Source organism: Haliotis rufescens, unplaced genomic scaffold (genome assembly GCF_023055435.1).
Source record: "Haliotis rufescens isolate VD_foot unplaced genomic scaffold, xgHalRufe1.0.p SCAF_101, whole genome shotgun sequence".
Lineage (NCBI taxonomy): Eukaryota > Metazoa > Mollusca > Gastropoda > Lepetellida > Haliotidae > Haliotis > Haliotis rufescens.
In genome coordinates this window covers 967,532-989,860 of record NW_025963782.1, presented here as the reverse complement: position 1 = coordinate 989,860, position 22,329 = coordinate 967,532, and the positions used below count along the sequence as shown (strand labels likewise).

The following is a 22,329-nucleotide window of genomic DNA, read 5'->3' as shown; positions in this document are numbered from 1 at the left end:
TAGAGGACTCCCTACCTGTGTATAGAGGACTTCCTACCTGTATATAGAGGACTCCCTACCTGTATATAGAGGACTCCCTACCTGTATATAGAAGACTCCCTACCTGTATATAGAAGACTCCCTACCTGTATATAGAGGACTCCCTACCTGTATATAGAGGACTCCCGATCTGTATGTAGAGGACTCCCTACCTGTATATAGAGGACTCCCTATCTGTATATAGAGGACTCCTTACCTGTATATAGAGAACTCCCTACCTGTATGTAGAGGACTCCCTACCTGTATATAGAGGACTCCCTACCTGAATAAAGAGGACTTCCTACCTGTATGTAGAGGACTCCCTACCTGTATATAGAGGACTCCCTACCTGTATATAGAGGACTCCCTACCTGTATATAGAGGACTTCCTACCTGTATATAGAGGACTTCCTACCTGTATATAGAGGACTCCCTACCTGTATATAGAGGACTCCCTACCTGTATATAGAGGACTTCCTACCTGTATACAGAGGACTCCCTACCTGTATATAGAGGACTCCCTACCTGTATACAGAGGACTTCCTACCTGTATATAGAGGACTCCCTACCTGTATATAGAGGACTCCCTACCTGTCTATAGAGGACTCCCTACCTGTATATAGAGGACTCCCTACCTGTATATAGAGGACTCCCTTCCTGTATATAGAGAACTCCCTACCTGTATATAGAGGACTCCCTACCTGTATATAGAGGACTCCCTACCTGTATATAGAGGACTCCCTACCTGTATATAGAGGACTTCCTACCTGTATATAGAGGACTTCCTACCTGTATATAGAGGACTCCCTACCTGTATATAGAGGACTCCCTACCTGTATATAGAGGACTTCCTACCTGTATATAGAGGACTCCCTACCTGTATATAGAGGACTCCCTACCTGTATATAGAGGACTTCCTACCTGTATATAGAGGACTCCCTACCTGTATATAGAGGACTCCCTTCCTATATATAGAGGACTCCCTACCTGTCTATAGAGGACTCCCTACCTGTATAAAGAGGACTCCCTACCTGTATATAGAGGACTCCCTTCCTGTATATAGAGAACTCCCTACCTGTATATAGAGGACTCCCTACCTGTATATAGAGGACTCCCTACCTGTATATAGAGGACTCCCTACCTGTATATAGAGGACTTCCTACCTGTATATATAGGACTCCCTACCTGTATATAGAGGACTTCCTACCTGTATATATAGGACTCCCTACCTGTATATAGAGGACTTCCTACCTGTATATAGAGGACTCCCTACCTGTATATAGAGGGCTCCCTACCTGTATATAGAGGACTCCCTACCTGTATATAGAGACCTCCCTACCTGTATATAGAGGACTTCCTACCTGTATATAGAGGACTCAGCTGCAGCATTACTTTGTCCTTCTCCTGAAACAAACCAGATATCTCAGCATTGCCTGATTCACATGCGTGCGTGCGTGCGTCTGTGTATACATTAGTATTCATGTGAGCATGTGTGTGCGTGCGTTGAAGGACACGAGGAGCAGGGAGATGGGCACGAGGTTGCACCATTAGCTTAAGGTGCAATACAACAAATTTAATGTTGACTTGGCCATTCCTCTATCATTAACCCCGCTGTGATGTTGCTGGACTTTTGCTAAAAGCGGCTTAAAACCATAATCACTCACTCACTCATTAAACTGACATTGTGTGATATAATTGATTCAATGCTCTAAACAGCGTTAATCCAAAAGCCTCTACCCATTCACTTTATTTTTTAGAGCATAGTATACTTAATTCTAATCTTTTTTATAAAAGAAATAAAGTCCAAGCTAACAGGATTTAAATACATATTCATTATTATTCGTCCTTACCCACACTGCTTATCACGAGTCACAGAGGGGCGGTCGGGTAGCCTAGTGGTTAAAGCATTCGCTTGTCATGCAGAAGACCCGGGTTCGATTCTCGACATGGGTACATTGTGTGAAGCCCATTTCTGGTGTCCCCCGCCGTGATATTGCTGGAATATTGCTGAAAGCGGCGTAAAACCATACTCACTCACTCACTCGAGTCATAGTGGGTATCGTGTAGTGATTTTGTTATAAGTAGCGATGAATACATGTGAGTTGTTCTGCAACCACAGATTGTTTTGTTTTTGAGTAACCATGATTAACATACTTTGTCATCATAAAATAGGGTTCAACCGTCTCACGTTTGTGCAAAAAAAATCCCTTTGTGTTTCATCTGCTCAAATGTACATTAATTATAACTATAGTCCTCGCCTCGCCTCAACCCAACTCACTCACACACAAGATAGCTGCGTGTGTGCTAATATTTATGGAGTGAGAACAAGCCAAGGAAACCACCACCACCCCGGATCCGGCGCCCATGACACAACCAGTGTGTAAATGTTTTGCAACACGTTCCTTGATTTGACTGTCATTTTGTAACCACGTTAAGGATGCTGATGATTTCTGTACCATAATTAGGAGATAAAGTTACTGTGTTCTCAATGTAGAGCCAGGTTACCTGTAGATTTAACAGCGCTATATTGAATTTGGAACCGAACGCACAGCATGAGGTTTCAAATGTTAAACAAAGTATGGCGTTGTATGTGCTCAAATAGTGTGTTTACACCGTAATAGTTCATTCGAACATATGACAGGCATTGAAAGCATAAAAGCACGGCAACTTGCGAAGGTAACATGAGGTGAGCATCCCTAAAGAAAACTAAGCAAGCTTTGCAAGTATTTCGTTCTATACTGCGTGTCACCATTATGACGTCATATTGCAAATTGTGACGCAAAAGATATGACGTCTCAGTCGTATATAAAAAAGCGCCAAATTCCAGGCTCTCTGTGTCTCCAAAACGTAAATACATTCTTTTTATAGATTTATATCGTGTTTTCTGGACAAAATGTATTGCCACAAATACTTTGAATATTGGAGTAACCGCAACTTTGCATTTTGTCACCTATAATTGCTGATATTATTAATTAAAAATGCCTACCGACAATGACTGAAAAAAGTACTATTCTATTCATATTAGCTTCCGCGGTGATGCGTCCCCCAAACCGGCTGTTTCAATAAGAAGGGGTTTATTGTGATTTAATAGCCTCTGATTGGCCAATCAGAATCGAGCAATTTTACAAATTCATGGTAGAATGTTAAATATGTGTTACCTTTTCCACGATATCCAAGTCTTCTGTAAGCTTTTCTATATCATCAAAACCTGCAGGAAAAACAGTTTTGAAATGGACAACAACGAAACCCTCACAACCACCAATGAAGATAAAATATATAATAGTCACTATTATACCCAAACAACATCCATTATATAATAATAACACATTCTAACAGCGGCGGCGTCTGGCGTCATTATCCATGATCGGAGGCCTCGTGGCGAGTTGGTGGTTGTCGAAATGGGGGTCAACAACTGCTTCCAGGACATCTCGCATGGTCGGTGCTGATTACTTGTGAAGTTGCGTTGTATGGTGATCAAGTCCAGCTTTCATTCGTGTGAGATACACCTCTAAATGATCCCCGAGGCTCTCTTTTCCGACAGGTTCTCAGATTCTAAGCTCGTCGTGTAAAACACCATGTCAAACGAAACCTCTGATGGTGACATAATGGCGTTTGATGAATCTCCTGAACGCCATTCCTGCCGCTCTGAAGCGGTTCCTCGAGGTTCTGGTGGAGGTTCTGGGTAGCCATTGTCGCTTCAGGACAGGACTAGTAGGCAATGAATGTCGTCGTACTAATCAAAGCAGTGTCCTGTGTCCACAGGAGATCGCCATGATCGTTAAAGGTCCTTCACAGCATTGTTTGACCTTGTATTCTCACCAATCGGCTGATTATTGTGTAACGGTAGCTCAGTATTTTTAAAGGACTACCCTGTAGAACGCATTCATATTGATTTTAAATCTATTACGGATATTGACCATTGTTTTAGATTTGTCTTGTTATAACCTCCGTGAGATTTTACTTTTTCCCAGCAAGACCTGGTGAGTTTAGTCGCAGATATAGCTTTGACTCAATGTTCTATAATCAGAGACCAGAATAAAAACGGTTTGATAATGAATGATGGAATCTATCCCACAACCTCCTGATCATTAATCAGGCACTCTATCCATTAGACCACAGAACTAGATAACAAGATGTGGTACATTGGAAGGTACCACGTGCAGCGTGTATTTCCTGACCATGTGTATTTTATGAGCGTGTTTTTCAGCCTATGCTAACCCACTTTTATAATTGACTTTAAACAAATATTATTAATGTTGTTTAAACGGTCTTTGTGCTATTCCCTCCTCTCGCATTTACATTTTCAACTTAAACCTCGGAGACGTGTTTTCTCCTGTACCTAAACATTGCAAGATAGCAGATTTAAATACCTAAATTTGATTTCTGAAAAAAAATGCATTTTGGAGAATGCACATGACACGCTGAAGTTCTGATGTCACCGTCAAACATGAACTGTCACATTCTTACGACTAAACATTATTCTTTCAATAATCATTATAATATTGTCATTACTTACTCTCCTGACTTTCCTCCAAATCCTTCAGCGAATGAACAGAAGCCGGATCCTTCAGTGATGTCTCAGATGTCCATTCTGTCAGTGATGTTTCGGATGGCGAGTCCTTCAGTGATGTCTCAAATGTCCATTCCGTCAGTGATGTTTCGGATGGCGAGTCCTTCAGTGATGTCTCAGATGTCCATACCGTCAGTGATGTTTCGGATGGCGAGTCCTTCAGTGATGTCTCAAATGTCCATTCCGTCAGTGATGTTTCGGATGGCGAGTCCTTCAGTGATGTCTCAGATGTCCATACCGTCAGTGATGTTTCGGATGGCGAGTCCTTCAGTGATGTCTCAGATGTCCATTCCGTCGGTGATGTTTCGGATGGCGAGTCCTTCAGTGATGTCTCAGATGTCCATTCCGTCGGTGATGTTTCGGATGGCGAGTCCTTCATTGTTTTATCTTTTGCCGAGTCCAACAGAGATGCATGGGGAATGTTGTCCATCTTGGACTGAAAAAGGACAACAGTTACATATGTAAATACGCCCTGTGCAATTAACTCTACTACGGTAAGATACTGTCAACCCTTAAAAAATGTACATGAAGGTAAATTATCTTGTTTACGCTTGTATGGTGTACATCCTCCCGTGCTATAATTGTTTGCTGTTTATATCTTTTATATTGTGCCACAAGTATCAACTGCAGACGGTTAAACTTAACCTATACCATATGAATTACTGCGAGGGACAAACTGTGAAGTGTAACACCAACATTCCCAGTGGAATTGGATCGCGGTGATCCCCAACTTGTGATCCATACTCTTATTTCGGATTCGACTTGCTAGGGAATACTTTACGCTGATGGTAAACACACGAGATATTGAGCAATTGTCAGCTGCAGAAAATAAATTTCCTCTTATATTTTAACTTAAAATATTGTAGTCTCAAAGAATAAGTTGATTATGTTACTTATAAAAACAATGTTTGATGTAAAATATTTGCCAGAAACATTTCTAGACAAACTTCTATCCATACCCCAGCTATATGTATTGCTAAATTGGCGATGGCAGATTATCAGGCTTTGTATTCATGATGGTTAAAAGATCTATAATTGTACATTGCCAACACATCTCAGTTGATGTAAACGATGATGTTGGTTTGAGAATAAATAAATCTCTTTTTCACCTTCGAAAGATATGCGCCTATTACGGCTCCTGGCTCCTCGTGTTACAGCAGCTAAGACTTACTTAACCACTGATACTCTTGCTCCATAGAGGTTAACTGAATTTTAAGTATCATTTTAAAGTTACAGAGAATTCTGGTGATGTGATTGCTTTATTTACTGCCCACATGACCCGTCGATGGTTAAAATTTAAGTATGAAGTTCACCTTTTGACGTTTACACGATGTGATTATGGACCGGAACTACCTTCCAGGATCCCCGATTGCAACAATTGCGTTGTCTCCCCTGCCTTCCACGATGAGGATTGGCAATAAACTAACTTTTTTTTCACACAATGTGTCACATGAAAGTTTATTTACATATTCGCATTACATTAAATAAATATAACGTCATGTCCTCCCTACCTGAGACCGTTTCAAGCCTCTCTCCCCCCCCCCCCCCCCCCCCCCCCCCCCCCCCCAACCCCCCACCTCCTCAGTCCTAGTGGCATGATTGTCACATCGTCACACAATTTTGTTAATACCGTTTGTCCCGACCACGGACATCAATACAGGCTCTTGCTTTAAATCTAAATCGAGTGGAGTACATTAGACGTCGAATGACTTGAGGCGGAATGCGGCGCCATCGCCAGACTTGTGCTTGCAATTAACCTTCACTAGTTATCACGGGAACTTGTCTTGCTCTAAGTTTAGGTCCCAAAGGATCCCACACATGTTCAATTTGTGGACATGTCATGGGATCCGGCTGGTCATGGCAAAACGTTCACATTGTTGGCACTGAGCAAGTTCATGGTGATTCGTGCTGTGTGGTCGGGCTTTGTCTCGCTGGAATATGGTCCGAGGCTTTTGTTGCAGATAAGGGAGTACAATTGACCAAATTACCTCAACCTTGTGCGGTGAGATTGGCGTTGAAAACTATGAGGTCTGTGTGCTGTTGTCCCTAGTTAAGCGCCACACCTCCTCCGAATGGCTCGACCTCGTGAATGCAACAACGTGCCGTTCGCTCTCCCTATCGAAGGTGAATACGAACTCTGCCATCAGGACTGAAGAGCTGGAACTGACCAATACGTTCCGAGTTTCTGCTTTGCCATTGGATGACGGTCCGTTCCCATCTCAGTCTTTGACCTCGATGTTGATATTCCACGGTACAGTCTGAAGGCATGAATACCATGTTGCCGTAGTCTCCTGGAAACAGTTCTTCGAGTGACAGGATGTCCAGGGTTAGATGCTGACGATGGTGTCACTGTGACGTGTTCCTTGGATGTAAGACACGTAGATATCGGTCTTCGTTGGAGGTCATGACGGATGGTCTGCCTCTCCTGGGCCTGTCCAAGGTATGGTCAGTTTGCCTCTAACGTGTCATCAACCTGCTGATTCTTAGCTTTCGATAGCTTTGGCATGGTAGCTGTGTTTTTTAGAGCTACACTGTTTCTATACCCAAAATGTCTAAATAACTTTGTGTTGCACGTGCATCAAACTTTCACAATTAACGTTATTTTGCATGAGATCCCGTGACCAGAATTCGTACGAGTAGGGGATAAATTCACAGAAATGTTTTGCTATCATTTTAATTTTAATTATGAAAGATAATAATTTACAGTTTGGTTTTGGGCTTTGTGATGCTTTTGTAAAATTCTCTCTTTAACAAGCTGTTTGACTTGGATGTTTTAATGAGACCTAACATGGCTTCAGACCAGTCTGCTCTACCACAGATCACATATTCACGTTACAGGGAATAAAGTCTTTTAAACAGGAAAAATAAAGCCGTATATGTCTTTTGTAGATTGTAAAAAGGCCTTGGATTCTGTGAGTCGTATTGAATTAGAGCAATGTGTACTGTCTCCCAAAGGTATTTATGCCTAGGTGAACGCCTGTGTGAGATGAAATAATGCTTATACAGACAACTTTGAGTGTTCTATTGGCTTACAACAAGGTCGTGTACTCAGTCCGCTTTTATTTCATCTCCTATAACATAGATCAACAGAGGCATTGGAGCATGGTAAAATTGGAGTGCGGTTGCTTCCTGATTTATTGGAAATCTTATCGTTAGTATTTTAAGACATTGCTTGGTGCTTGCACGACCAGATCAAAGTGAACAGTTCAAATACGAATCATTAGAAAACTGGAAGTGTGCCTGGCTAAAAAACTAGGCTTGATTATCTAACTTACGCCCAATCAGAGGACTTCGTTCCGTTGCCATTATATTAAGACATGGGGTAATATCTACATATTGACCAATCAAAATTAGTTTGAAACCTAACATACACTGTTCCTAAATACCAACTTTGAACGAAATCTCTTAATATTTATCAATCAGCTGTGCTGAGACTACCATTGCAAGGTGGTAACGAAAATAAAGTCATATTCAATAGTGTCCCTAGATGCGACCATGTACCAAGACTATTGTTTTAGGCTGAATGACATATAAGTAATGGCCACTTAAAGAAAAACTGTAAATAACAAACAGGTGCTCGTTGTTGAGAGGTAGCTGGAATCTAACAATTTCTATGCACATACACAAGTTCCATGGCTCTACTATCTGTCGTTTCTGAGATAGCGCACAAAGCTGAAGGAAGAATAAAATATATAAAGAATAATTAGAAGAAACCGAGCAAATAAAATAAAAATACCAAACGGTCCACTATGTGTCCCAACTACTAAGGATGCTTTAAAGTAAACAAATATGTAATTACGGATAAATATGTCGTTGTCAACGTTTCAAGATCTTTATCAATACTTATCGTTTGACATAAGCATTTCATTTGTTATTTTCCTTGCCATTACTTGTGTTTGGTTTATTTGTTTGTCGTTTAACGCCGTACTCAGCAATATCCCAGCCATATGATGGCGGTCTGTAAATAATCAAGTCTGGACAAGACAACCATGGGATTGACATGAGCATCGATCCACGCAATTGGGATACGATGATATGCATCAACTAAGTCAGCTAGCCTGATCACCCAATCCCGTTAGTCGCCTCTTACGTCAGGATCAGTTGAAGGGGCGAAGGGAATGAAGGGACTGCAATTCACGCAGATCACGTCCAAGAGGCTCCAGTGTGAGTGAGTGAGTGAGTATGGTTTTACTCCGCTTTTAGCAATATCACAGCGGTGGACACCAGAAATGGGCTTCACACATTGTACACATATGGGGAATCGACCCCGGGTCTTCGGCGTGACGAGCGAATGCTTTAACCACTAGACTATCCCACTGCACGACGCATAAGGAAATCCCGAATGTGAGTCGCTTTTTATGGCAAACATGGGTTGCTGAAGACCTATTATACTCCTGATCTTCACGAGTCCTTAACATGTTCCCTCAGAGTGAGTAAGTGATGTTTACCCTATTATTAATTTTCCAATAACATGTTCACTCAGAGTGAGTAAGTGATGTTTACCCTTCCAATAACATTTTCACTCAGAATGAGTGAGTGATGTTTACCCTATTATTACTATTCCAATAACATGTTCACTCAGAGTGAGTGAGTGATGTTAACCCTATTATTAATATTCCAATAACATGTTCACTCAGTGTGAGTGAGTGATGTCAACCCTATTATTAATATTCAAATAACATGTTCACTCAGAGTGAGTGAGTGATGTCAACTCTATTATTAATATTCCAATAACATGTTCACTCAGAGTGAGTGAGTGATGTTAACCCTATTATTAATATTCCAATAACATGATCACTCAGAGTGAGTGAGTGATGTTAACCCTATTATTAATATTCCAATAACATGATCACTCAGAGTGAGTGAGTGATATTTACCCTATTATTAATATTCCAATAACATGTTCACTCAGAATGAGTGAGTGATGTCAACCCTATTATTAATATTCCAATAACTAATAAAGAGCTTTGCACATTGTTTTCCTTAGGGTAATTTAAACCAGCGTGATTAACAACGTTTACAACGAAGTTACCCAATAACCCGTATGGTGTCATGATTCTGCAATAATATCACACGTTTTTATGTTGCTTAGATAATGGTGTATTGTACCTATGTTTAGATTCCTGTGGCAGTTTGATAGCCTAGTGGTTAAAACAATCCAAATAAAGACATTTCCGGTGTCCACCTGCCGTCATGTTGCTTGCTTATTGATACAGATGGATTAAAGGGAGTGAGTGAGTGAGTTAGGTTTAACGCCGCTTTTAACAGTATTCTAGTTATATCGCGGCGTGTCAGCTGAATGTGGGAGGAAAGCCCGAAGTGATGCAGATCTCAGACGTTTACCACTTTTGTGAAACTCACGTGCACGGTTATGGTGCTGACAAACCTAGAAACATAATCGTGGCGAACCCACAATCATAGGTTTCTGGCGTGCCCAAGGATCGCAACTCTGCACAGCGGAAACGCGGCGCCTTAGACGACTGGGCCACCCGTGCCCCCGATGTCTTCAAGTCCAACTCTGACTATAAATAACCCGCAAGGTGGAGATGTTTCAGTTTCGAACAGTGACTGGCAACTTAAACACAACCGGCTGTCAAGAGAAGCTTTTTGAAAACTTTATGTAAACAAGTTCACCCAAGACCATCTTCTTCGTTTGAAATTGAATTACAAACCTTGGATGTTTTGCAGCTTTTTTCATAAAAAATCGAATTGATCGTTTTTGAGCGTCTGCTTCAATCACAGTTGGCGGAGCTTATTTATGGTTGCGCTATAAATAGCCAAGCACATTGTCATGTGCACATGTGACACATTTGATGAATTTGTGGTCAAATTGCATTGTGGTATATATATTTACGGCAGAACAGCAGCGCAACAACGGTTTCAGTAAAGTAACAATAACTACATATAAATGCAAAACTGATGTTATTTGCACACGTATTAGCGACATCATTCTGCAATCTGTAAAATGACATATATATATATATCAACAGTTATGCCACGCAATAAGATCATATTTTTAAAACTTAAATTACTATACAGATTTTTAAACTAGTGTTTAGGAAGAGGAATAATTTGAAACACAAGAAGTCGAGCCAATATTTCTTTGCTTGACAACAATATATGAATATGTCGCGTGTTATCACCATAACAATGCACATAGCCAGCTGATAAATAAGTTACGAAATAAAACTAGATGTTTTATCCTAAATTAGGCCTATCTAGATACCTAATATCCTAAATTAGACCTATCTAGATACCTAATATTGTAATATTTTACTTGCGATAAAGGAAAAGTCCAATAAACATATTCCAACAGAGTTTTAACTATGGATTTATTTTTCTTTCACATAAATTCACACACAAACTGAGTTTGATCATTTTGGATCATGTATTTTTTGTTTGGTGGATTTGGATAAACTTAGCGCGCAAGTTTTAACGCACAATCTGGCATCACTTCCCGTTTTCTCCACACCAATTCTTCATCTGCTGTTACGTTTAATATCCATTTCTTCAAATCCAAGTAACTAGGATCTCTCCAAACACTGCGTGTCGTCAGCTCAGTCGAGAAGTATTTTGGAATCGACGAATATCGCAACTTGGTAGGGCACTATTCTCTAACCACGATTGCCTGTACTGTGTCACGCATGGTTGACAGAAGCAATGGGAACAGACATCTTCGCCTTCATCTGGTTCCACAATGAAATCTAGCTTTGACACTAATCCACTCATCCCAAAAATCGGCACTGAATTTGTCAAAGTTTCTGTTGCACTTGCAAGGGCGGGAAGAGAGGCGCCATCTTGTTGACAGCCGGAATGATGTCATCTTGATTTGGAACTTTCTCCACGATAAAGTCATCAATGTCATAATTGAAATGACCAAAGGCTCCCCTGATAATCTCGAAAAACTCTTCCGTCAAATTAAGCATCACACGAAAATGTTTTTTTGTTACTCGTATTGAATAAAAGCGAACTTGCAAAGTATTTGACAGTAGCAGTAAACCAATTCGAATGCGCACACGGGGCGTGGTTGCTGTGAGATCGCGTGGTCGAGAAAGCGGTAAAGAAAAGATTTTAGAAAGTAATGAGAAGGAATCCACAGTGCAATCCAAACATATGTAAAACACATCATGTTTTATAACAGTATTCACGAGAACAAATTATGTTCATGTCGAAGAAGTTACAAGATCCAGTGACCTGAATAATCATGATGAAAATAATGTTCACGCACAGGACAGAATTAGTGTGAACAAATTTTTACAAACCTGTAGAGGTTATGAATTCTCTGATGAAATCCTCCTTGGGGCACTTATTGCATTTTCCTGGCTCAAGAAAATCTACATGACATAGTTGTAACCATTTTCCTTAATAAAATTGTTACCACACAAAAACTTCGTTTTTTTTGTATGATCCCCAAGGTCCCCAAACCCAACCGGCGCGTATTTTGGCGCGTCACGCCAAGGGAAGCAACTCTCACCCAAATCACTTTCCATATGTCTAATGCTGACGGAATGTGGGGAGGTGGGTGGCCGTGCCCTAAGGAGGATTTCATCAGAGAATTCATAACCTCTACAGGTTTGTAAAATTCTCTTTCAGATTAAATCCTCCTGGGGGCACTTATTGCATCCAGACAGACTCCTAAAGATAATCTAGGAAGTGGCATCCGTCAGCAACAATAAATAGCGTAATAAATACATCGTATTTTGAATATTCAGTGAATAGACTAAGAGTTCAATACCCCCCCCTCCCCCCATACACACACACACACACACACACACACTTTTTTTAACGAGTAATATAGGGGCGTAGATCACGAGAGACTATAACCGCGCTGAGCTAGGCCAGAGGGTCTCCGAGGATCTGAGGAGTGCTGTGCAATACGAGTATTATCGAGTAGTATGGACAGATAATTTATCGACTGTAGAAGATAGAATCCGGACCGTTACTGAGCAGTTGTATAACCGGTCCAGGCGATCTAAAATCTCGAAGGCTCAATTGGCTAGAGATTAGAACTTTGCCCTGTTCGAAGAACTGACTGACCAAACCGAGCACGCTCGCTTGAGTGTTTGTCGAGTTGGTAGTGTTTTATGAACATGCTTGGCTGGCTCCAAATAGCCGCAGAGCAGATCTCCTCAATGGACAGAGCCGCAGCATACGCTTGTGACGTAGCTACCGCTCTAACCGAATGAACCTTCAACCTGGTAGGGGGGTCCCTGCCTTGAAGGGTGTACGATGTACAGATAGTAGAGACTATCTACCTGGAGATAGTTTGTTTGCTCGCCATACCGCCATAACAGCAAAATAATTGGTTATCCTTACGGATACCCTTAGTTCTGCTGATATAGGCCTTGAGGGTGAGGGTGAGCATGTCTTGCAGTGGTCCCCGACGAGGAAGGCTGTGAAAGAGCAGGTAGCTCAATAGGAGCTGTCACGTGGAAGGCGTGTGCGACAGGACGGTAAGAATCCGGCAACCGAATACTGACCCTGTCCCGATGGAAGACAGTTAGCTCGGGATCGGCTGACATTGCGTGAATGTCGCCTACCCGTCTGCCGGACGTTACCGCCACAAGGAACGCCGTTTTCCAGCTCAACAGCTGAAGAGAGAGAGACGACAGATTCCGAAAGGAAGGACCGGACAGCCAATCAAGTATGATTGACAAGTCCCAAGGGGGACTGATCCGCCGTAAAAAGCGCTGTACTAATGGGTGCGCACCCAGAAGTGCCCTGTCGACAGGGACATGAAAAGCTGCAATAGCTGTAGAGTACCCACGGACTGTCGATGCGGCCAGGCCGTCATCTAGTCGCGACTGGAGGAACTCAAGCACGGCTACGAGATCTGCAGAAAAGGGATCTGCAATCCCTCTATCCACACACCAGCGCGCATAGAAGGCCCATCTATTCTCGTACTGAACGTTTGTCGAATCCCTCCGCGAAGCCAGTATTGTGTCTGCAACTCGTGCAGGAATACCGCTCTTCTGGAGGCGATTCCTAACAGTGGCCAAGCCACCCACTGAATCCTGGGATTCGGGCGGAGGGCCCCGTTCCGGGAAAGGAGGTCCGGTCGTAAAGGTAAGTGAACAGGAGGCTGAGCCAGAAACCTGAGTATTACTGGAAACCAGCTCTGCGCCAACAAAAGAGGTGCCAGGAGCACAAGTAGTCGCGCAGGCTGAGTGGCTAGCTGAGATAGGACCTTGGGGATCAGAGGTACTGGGGGGAATGCCCACAGTATTTTGTCCGTCCAATCTAGCTGGAAGGCGTCCGCTGCCACCGACCTCGGTTTGGGGACTCGGAAACAGAAGGTTGGTGTCTGGTGATTCACCCCAGACGCAAACAGATCCACCTGGAACGACCCGTATAACTGGGAGATAATCCCGAATATCCCCGGGTCGAGCCTCTACTCGTGAGGAGCGAGGATCCGGCAAGACAGAGCGTCCGCACGGACGTTGTCCACCCCCGGGAGATAAACAGGTATCACCCTGATATCGTGTGAGTCGCACCATAGGAGGAACTGCCACGCCTCTTGGAGAAGCGACGGTGACACCGTTCCCCCCTGCTTCCGGATGTAAGTCATCGCCGTTTGGTTGTCCATCTCTAAGACGAACCAGTTGGCCACGAAGCAGATCCGGGAAGCGTTGGAACACCAACCTGACCGCTCTAAGTTCTAGCACATTGATATGCAGTTTGATCTCCTGCTGGGACCATAGTCCCGAGGCTGTGTGATCGTTCAGAACGCCTCCCCAGCTGGAGAGTGACGCGTCTGTTTGAACTGTGAGAGACGGAACGGGAGTGTCGAGGGGGAGCCCATGGGACAGATTCCCGACCTCGGTCCACCACTGAAGGTGTGTAATGAGCCACTGTGGAGTCTCGAGAACAGTCTCGAGATCTTCCGAGTTCACCCAAAGTTGACGAAGTGCTTGTTGAATGGGTCTCATTCTCAAGCGCGCCCGCCAAACAACATCCACTGTCGCCGCCATGTTGCCCAGTAACTGGAGCCATGTACGAGCAGTGTGACTGGCGGACAGAAGAAACTGGGAAGTAACACTTCTGACCTTGACTATGCGGTCTTGTGATAGAGATACAAGTCCGCTCACTGTGTTGAAGTTCGCCCCTATGAAGACAAGATTCTGAGTAGGGCTCAGCTCTGACTTCTTGAGATTGACTATCCACCCTAGTGTGATCAGAATGTCTATCACAGCGTGTGTAGCTATCTGACTCAGGGATTGCGATAGAGCTCTTAATAACCAGTCGTCGAGGTTTGGGTGGCAGAACCGACCCTTCGACCTGGCTACATGGGCAGGAATCAACATCAGCTTGGTGAACACCCTCGGGGCCGTGGAGATCCCGAATGGTAGAACCCTGAACTGATAACACCTCCCGTCGAAAGAAAACCTGAGGTATTTCTTGAACTCTGGGTGTATGGGTACGTGGAGATAGGCGTCTTTTAGGTCTATTGACGATAACCACGTGGGCTTCCAACAGTTAAAAAACTTAAGATAAGGTGCTCTGGTGAACTCCAAATGTTTCTTGTTTTCATCATATCGATGGAGTTCTTTTATAGTCTCATCTGATGATCTCACGTCCGGACAATAAGTCATTGTAGCTCGTATGAAACAAGCTTTTCATATGAAACAGAAATACAAACACGATCTTGACAAGGTATACCAAGTGTGGCCATTAAAAGCGCGTGTGCTGTGACCTAATAGTTCTGTGCATGGCCATGGACTACGACTGAAACGCGAGTATACATGTACGGTAAATACGAGATTCACGACATTGTGGTTACTTGTCGCGTTTTCGGACTTTTTCCATTTGTGACTGCTTACCAACGACCGAGATTGAACGAGACCATATCTTTCGTATTATTCATACGAACCATCTGGATTTTATGACATAAAACACAAAACGAACAATGTGACATTATTACATTCAACAGAAAGGACCTTGAATCAAAGTGAAGAAGAATTCTAGACATACCCGTTTTGTCTTTTGTCCTGGATGCTTCCCCCTCTTCCGGAATCCACTCACTGCAAGGACAAACAGTTGAATATTACTGATTTGAGAAGATCTATCCTGAAATATAAACTCCTATAAGAATAATATGTACTCCATTCACATACTACTACATTTTGATTTAATGTTCTGTATGTGCTGATCTGAACATTCATTTTCTTGTCCTCTTTGTCCATGTCACAAAATTACTCTCCAATAAATGCATTGATACCTCCCACATTTTCAACTGTTGATACCTGTCATACCTATATTTATAAACGAGTCCACAGCCTTGCCAAAGAACATCTTTGGCTTTTCTTCAATGAACTGCTTTACAGGTTCGGATGCTGAAAAGTATGAAAACAGGGACGTTGTGACTAGAAACAACCTAAAAATATATGATGACAGCGTCATTGTATGTGTTACACTGATAAAAGTCACAGAAACATTTCGATTCCTGTGGTCCATGTTGATATATGCAATACATACTATAAATGAATATGTTACATACTCAATCCGGATGAAATACTGTCAATACGATACTAACGGTCCCTGACTGATACATATACATTTTAGCTCACACACTTTGATTCGATATTTTGATTGTGAAGCGGTAATTAGCAACGTGTCTTCATACTAGCGTCTTGAATGACATTTTCGGCAGGTTCAGTAGCTGAAAAAAAAGTTCAAAGATGAATCGTTATCAGTAACCATTTAACTTAACAATACACACAAATAAAAAAGACATGCTCATTGCATTTTGCTGGTTTGTTCCATGACCAGCAATATGCCAGTTATATGACAGTGGATTGTAGATAATCAAGTCTGGACGACGTAATATGCCAGTTATATGCCAGCGGATTGTAGATAATCAAGTCTGGACGATGCAATATGCCAGTTATATGACAGCGGATTGTAGATAATCAAGTCTGGATGTTGCAATATGCCAGTTATATCACAGCGGATTGTAGATAATCAAGTCTGGACTATGCAATATGCCACTTATAACACAGTGGATTGTAGATAATCAAGTTTGGACGATGCAATATGCCAGTTATATCACAGCGGATAGTAGATAATCAAGTCTGGACGATGCAATATGCCAGTTATATCACAGCGGATTGTAGATAATCAAGTCTGGACTATGCAATATGCCACTTATAACACAGTGGATTGTAGATAATCAAGTCTGGATGATGCAATATGCCAGTTATATCACAGCGGATTGTAGATAATCAAGTCTGGACAGTTATATAAACCAGAGGTTGATATCACGAGCAACACCCACAGCCAGAGGAGCATGATGACATGCAATATAGCAAATCACAGAACCTGTCTTCCACTCAGTTGCCACATACGACAAGCCACGGATGGCTTGAGTCATATTCTATCCTGTGACCTGACGCGATTCCTCAACGTAAGTACTCAAAGAATGGTAGTAAATTTGGATCTTCATCTGAGGAAATTGATGCTTTGTCAATCCAAGCATAAAATGGGATACCATACATGAATATGTGATATTAGTTATACTCGATCACCCCGGATGGCATACTCTTTGATTCGATTGTTCTGATCGTCAAGAGGTGATGCCAGTGTAATATTACGAGTGGTTGCAGATGACGACAGCCATTGTAGATAACATCATATGTAAAGTTGTGGGACATTGTAAGAATTTTTGGCTGCCTCTGGTGAATTCGTGAAGTAAGAAGAAATGTGGAAATTGTAAATAATCATAGCTACCTTGGTAACATCATAAAGGCCGTGACCGTGACCGTGAAGATCCGGGGTAGAATAGGTCTTCAGCAACCCATGCTTGCCGTTAAAGGTGGCTATGCTTGTCGTAAGAGGCGACTAAAGGGATCGGGTGGTCAGGCTCGCTGACTTGGTTGATGCATGTCATCGTATCCAACTTGCCCGGACTGATGCTCATGTTGTCAATAACTTGATTGTCTGGTCCAGACTCGATTATTTACAGACCGCCGTCATATAGCTGGAATATTGCTGAGTGCGGTGTAAAACAACAAACAAACAACAACATAAAGCATAATGGGTTATTTGCCATGACTCAGAAACATTAGCTGGAAAAGGTTTAAAACAAAACTACTCCATGCAAGTGTTGAAATTAGCTCAAATATGCATAGTCAAACCTGGAAGCGTCTAAGCATTTTGAAACGTCAAAAACTCAAAACACCTATGGAAATATTATTTCCTGTGAATTTTTAGTTTGCAACGATTTAATTTATTACACTTGGAGTGACAATATTGACCTTTTCCAGACTTCGCCACCTCCAGTTTAAAATCGGCACATTTTCAATCTGAAGTTTGGTTCACTAACTGTTTTTCTGGAAGATGCCAAAGTTACTTTTTCAAATTCTACAATACTTCTGTAGTAAGCTTTAGTAGATGTATGAAAAGTTTGGCTGTTGGTGGCTTCAGGATCAGTGCCAAAGAAAAATCATATGTAAAAATTATGTCAAAAGGCACGTTAAATGTATTCTTATGTCACTCTAACAAAATCTGTGGACAGACCCAGAACGCTACCTTAATGAAGACAGTGACAAGGATATTATTGACAATTTAAAATAACACAAAAAACTAATTATTTTCCTACTACTACTAAATAGGAATACCTAACTATTATTCGGCTTTCAATTTGCCATATCTAGCTTGTTTTTAACATGGATTGATATTTATTAATTTTTTTATTTTTTTTATGCACAATGAAAGAACAATTTCAAAATGTGACTTTTGATTCAATTACGGGTTCCTGACAGCAAAATGCGAATTCCAGTGTATCTCAAGCATAGTTTCGTTGGACCTCAGCAATATGTTCTGTATTCGACAGAGGATTCAATTCTATGGTAGAAATGTCCTTCTGTTAAATGCAGGGACAGAGTTACAACATGCCCTTCACAATATGCTCTCTGTTCCCGATCAGCTGATACGACTCACTCTGCATGAAGCTATGCAGTCGAAACTTCGTTTTTGATCCAAGATGGCGAAAGTGTGGAAAAGGTCAATAAGACCCTAGTACCGATAAGGAGACTACTGGTAACATAGTTAGAAGGTTTCTCTGTATTAGAATAAGATGTAAATTTGCCAAAGTGTTTATCAGCAATAACCTCAACCAGACGAAAACTGTGCATCTGGTCGTGACACTGAGCACTCTTGTCAATCGGGTGTCCTCGTCATCCTGTCACCCACTGTATTATTTGTCACATAAGTTGTATTCAAAAGCCGACTGTGACACTAGCCTAGAAAGATGTTCTCATTACATCCAAAGGAACAGACCCATCCCTACCTTTGCCTAGATGCCACAAATGTGTTTCAATCATGATTATGCTTGATTATTTCTATTTGAAAATATGGGTCCTTGCTTTAACAAGCATCTCATGGAAACGAATGTACAAAATGTCTTCCTTTTCCATTCAGTGTTTCTAGTGAATATAATGCCTTTTGTAAATGTATATACCCTGAGTGCAAGTTATTCAAGAACATTTCAAAATCTCATGCAAATATGACGTCTTGCAAGTCACCGTGACCTACTTCTGGTATAAAAAGAATGTCATCACTTGTTATACATAAGTATTCAAACAATATTACCACCACATTCATAAGCCTTTAATAAGTCACTGTGACAAAATATTGACCATGGTTATGAATGAGATACACATGAAATAATATCCCTGGGATATCCAAGCATTGCGTGGTTTCAATAACAAAGTGGCCCTGCGCCGCAGTCATATTCAGAAAATTCAACACAATGATTTACATACCCTTTGCCGCTGATATTACTCTGTCTTGGAGATGGGTTAGCTTGGTCTTATCCTCAATGACTGCCTGTGGAAACAGATAACGTTGCAATTAACAGATGTTCATGTATCACGTATCATGATGTCCTCTGTATTATATATAAAGGGTGAGTAAGCTTCTGACCTCGCTTTGTTATTTATGGATTCAGAACTGCAACTTCCACAACATAATGGAGATAATGATATCCTTATAACTTAGTGTAATCATCTTACCGTTCTTAAAAGTTGGAAAAGGTCCTTCTGGTTTGACATTCCGTCCTGGAGCTTCATCATCTGTGTTCGACGAACATCGGTCTGCCGGTCACCATCCTCCTCCTCTGTAACACCGTCATAATACAACTGAACAGTTGACAGCAAACGGTACATAACCAGCCTGAAAATTATCACTCTCTACAAAACATAGGACGTGTCACTGTTAGCACTAACGCAGTCATATGAGACACCACGTCGCGGGATACAATAATGTGAAAAGTGAATATGGTATGCATACCGTATGATAATCCCTTCTTTAATGGTTCAGCAATCATGCTCGATCTGACAATGTTGGACTGAAAATAAAAATGTCAATGTTCCAAGTAAAGGTGCCATTATTTGCTGAAATATACATTTGTTCGTTAAACATTGACTAAACAGCAGATTGTTAACAAGATTTTCACTGGCAACGATGCAGTTTTAGAAAGGGGAAAAGTGAACTTTTCCTTTTTAAGTACTATGTACCAATATCTTTGTGCCAATAATATGAAGTTTTATTCCAAGACGGTTTATCATCGCCTTGAGTGTTGGTTATTATCAGTTTAACTGTGCAGTTCAATACCGCATCAAGAATAATAACTATACATTACAACTACTTCAATTCCGTTTGTATAGAAAGTTTTGTGTTCAGAACTAATTGATTGTAGAAATTCATCCAAATAAATGTGAATAGAAGATTACAACTACACGTGTGCAAAAACCATGCTGCTCATCTCAAATCGGTGTTGTTTGTTTTCCCTTCAGTAGATTATCAGAATGAAAGTCGCAATAAGATATGTCGATAGCTGCAGGGGAGTTACAGTAAAACATGAGGAAGGGTTCGGAAGAACACGTGGTCAGAGAATAACCCAGAAATACAACCCACACTTACAACATCACATCCCCATATTGGCCTTACGACTGCCGCAGAAACCACTATTCGATAAAGTGCCATTCCGAGGAGACGAGTACAAAAATAAAACTTACGACATCAAGTTCCTGTACCAAACAGAGTAACTTCAGAGCATCCACTTCCCACAATAAGTACTCCATCTGCCTTTTCCACTTATCTGAACAGAAATGATCCAAGCTAAATTGCACATCATTTCTTTGTCCACTCACCACTAAATATAATGTAAAGAGAACTTTATCAAACAATATTTCCAATGTCAGAAGCATTTCTAAAAGTCATACCATCGTGCAGACCACAGAGTTGTTTCTCCATGTCGTGTACTTCCTGAAAGATAACGTAAGACAATATAAGTTGTCCACCAGTTTCGAGGGGGGCCATGAGTTGATGTACTCTCTGTGCTACTTTATGTTCCCCGAGCCCGACTGAACAAGTCTGCAGTCTGCACCGAGTCCTCGAAGGACGAAGGGAACATTAACTTACATACAGTGTATATCAACCCATGTCACCCTCGAGACCAGTGAACTAGTTATGATACAGGTCTGTCCTGGGCATGCGTGATTTTGTCCGAATCGGTAAGTATACTACGGTGAGCGATTTAACCACTTCTTTCTTTATCAACTGACTTGATCAAACTTAGAGTTATGCCCCCTAGATCTATTTCATTCGAAACATATAATATAAGTTTTCAGAGAATGTAATGTAACTGGAATATTGTTAAAAGCGGTGTTAAACCCTACTGACACACTCAATCACTGACTGTATGTAAAGATGAAATACTAAGCACTCGATTCGCAGACCTACGATTTCAAAAGGCCAACTTATCGACTCCGTCAGGGTGCGATGTACTTCCAGTCAGAACAAAGAAAATTAGAAAATATCTGAATGATGTTTATACCTTCTCTGCCGTCTGTAACCGCATCTTCAATTCTTCAACACTGGTAGGATCTTCGTTGAAAGCAATATGTTATGATGGCGATTTATTCAAAATGATGAATACATAAACTGCTCAGAACAAATTTAACGAATGCAAACACTTACTAATTATGTTTATATCACAAAATGTCATGTATGACAAGAATGTGAAGCCATTATTAACGGTGTCACGTTTCTTGATTTTATTACTCGAAAGCAAAATCTACTTTTGTACAATATAATAATGAGGTGAAAAGTGACATTAAATTGTTTATGTTATATGCATACCATTGTTTATATGTAACAAATTATTCACCTGCCATTATATGCATAGATATTAACGTCCATAATAAGTCAGCCTTAAAATTTATTTGTCAGATTTATTTGTCATATTGATTGAGCTCAATTGTTTAAGTCTCCTTAACTTACCTTACTGCTCATGCATATAAAGAGCACACAACACTCTTCTAATGCATATCAATGTTTATATACACTGTCAGGAACATTGCCTCATAACGACCATGGTATGTTGTAAATTGCAATGATTCGGTTGATAGTTTGGATTATTGAAATTAAACTATCAATGATTGTAATGGGAATAAATCTAAGAAAGTTTGTGTGTACATGTATTTGCATATCTTACCAATAGAGCGTTTGGATGTTGGAGGAAATAATTGTAATCAATTCACTTATTTTAGAAACTTTTGCGGTAAAACAACTACATCTCTCATACATTATATGAACACACGTACCTGTTTGAAATCGCCACACTCGACCTCGAGGCCTGCAGGGTAAAATGCGAGCATCAAGAACAATGCTCTCATACGCTGATAGATCCCACTTCCAGACATCATTCAGTGATATTGTTGATGCGTGCACAGATCTGG

The 22,329-nt window shown here is 41.2% G+C and overlaps 1 protein-coding gene across 1 annotated transcript in view; it reads right to left on the bottom strand.

Annotated features, from left to right (window-relative positions):
* The window catches only part of LOC124117003, a 73,599-nt gene that overhangs the window by 9,371 nt on the left and 41,899 nt on the right, over window positions 1–22,329 (bottom strand). Inside the window, exons 9-20 of the mRNA XM_048391900.1 lie at window positions 22,195–22,325; window positions 21,426–21,475; window positions 20,812–20,854; window positions 20,605–20,687; window positions 19,877–19,934; window positions 19,600–19,703; window positions 19,351–19,414; window positions 15,841–15,921; window positions 15,560–15,609; window positions 4,535–5,024; window positions 3,177–3,226; window positions 1,380–1,422 (exon numbers count right to left, since the gene is read on the bottom strand). Coding sequence (XP_048247857.1) covers window positions 1,380–1,422; window positions 3,177–3,226; window positions 4,535–5,024; window positions 15,560–15,609; window positions 15,841–15,921; window positions 19,351–19,414; window positions 19,600–19,703; window positions 19,877–19,934; window positions 20,605–20,687; window positions 20,812–20,854; window positions 21,426–21,475; window positions 22,195–22,325 — 1,247 coding nt within the window. The remainder of the gene's footprint in view (window positions 1–1,379; window positions 1,423–3,176; window positions 3,227–4,534; window positions 5,025–15,559; window positions 15,610–15,840; window positions 15,922–19,350; window positions 19,415–19,599; window positions 19,704–19,876; window positions 19,935–20,604; window positions 20,688–20,811; window positions 20,855–21,425; window positions 21,476–22,194; window positions 22,326–22,329) is intronic.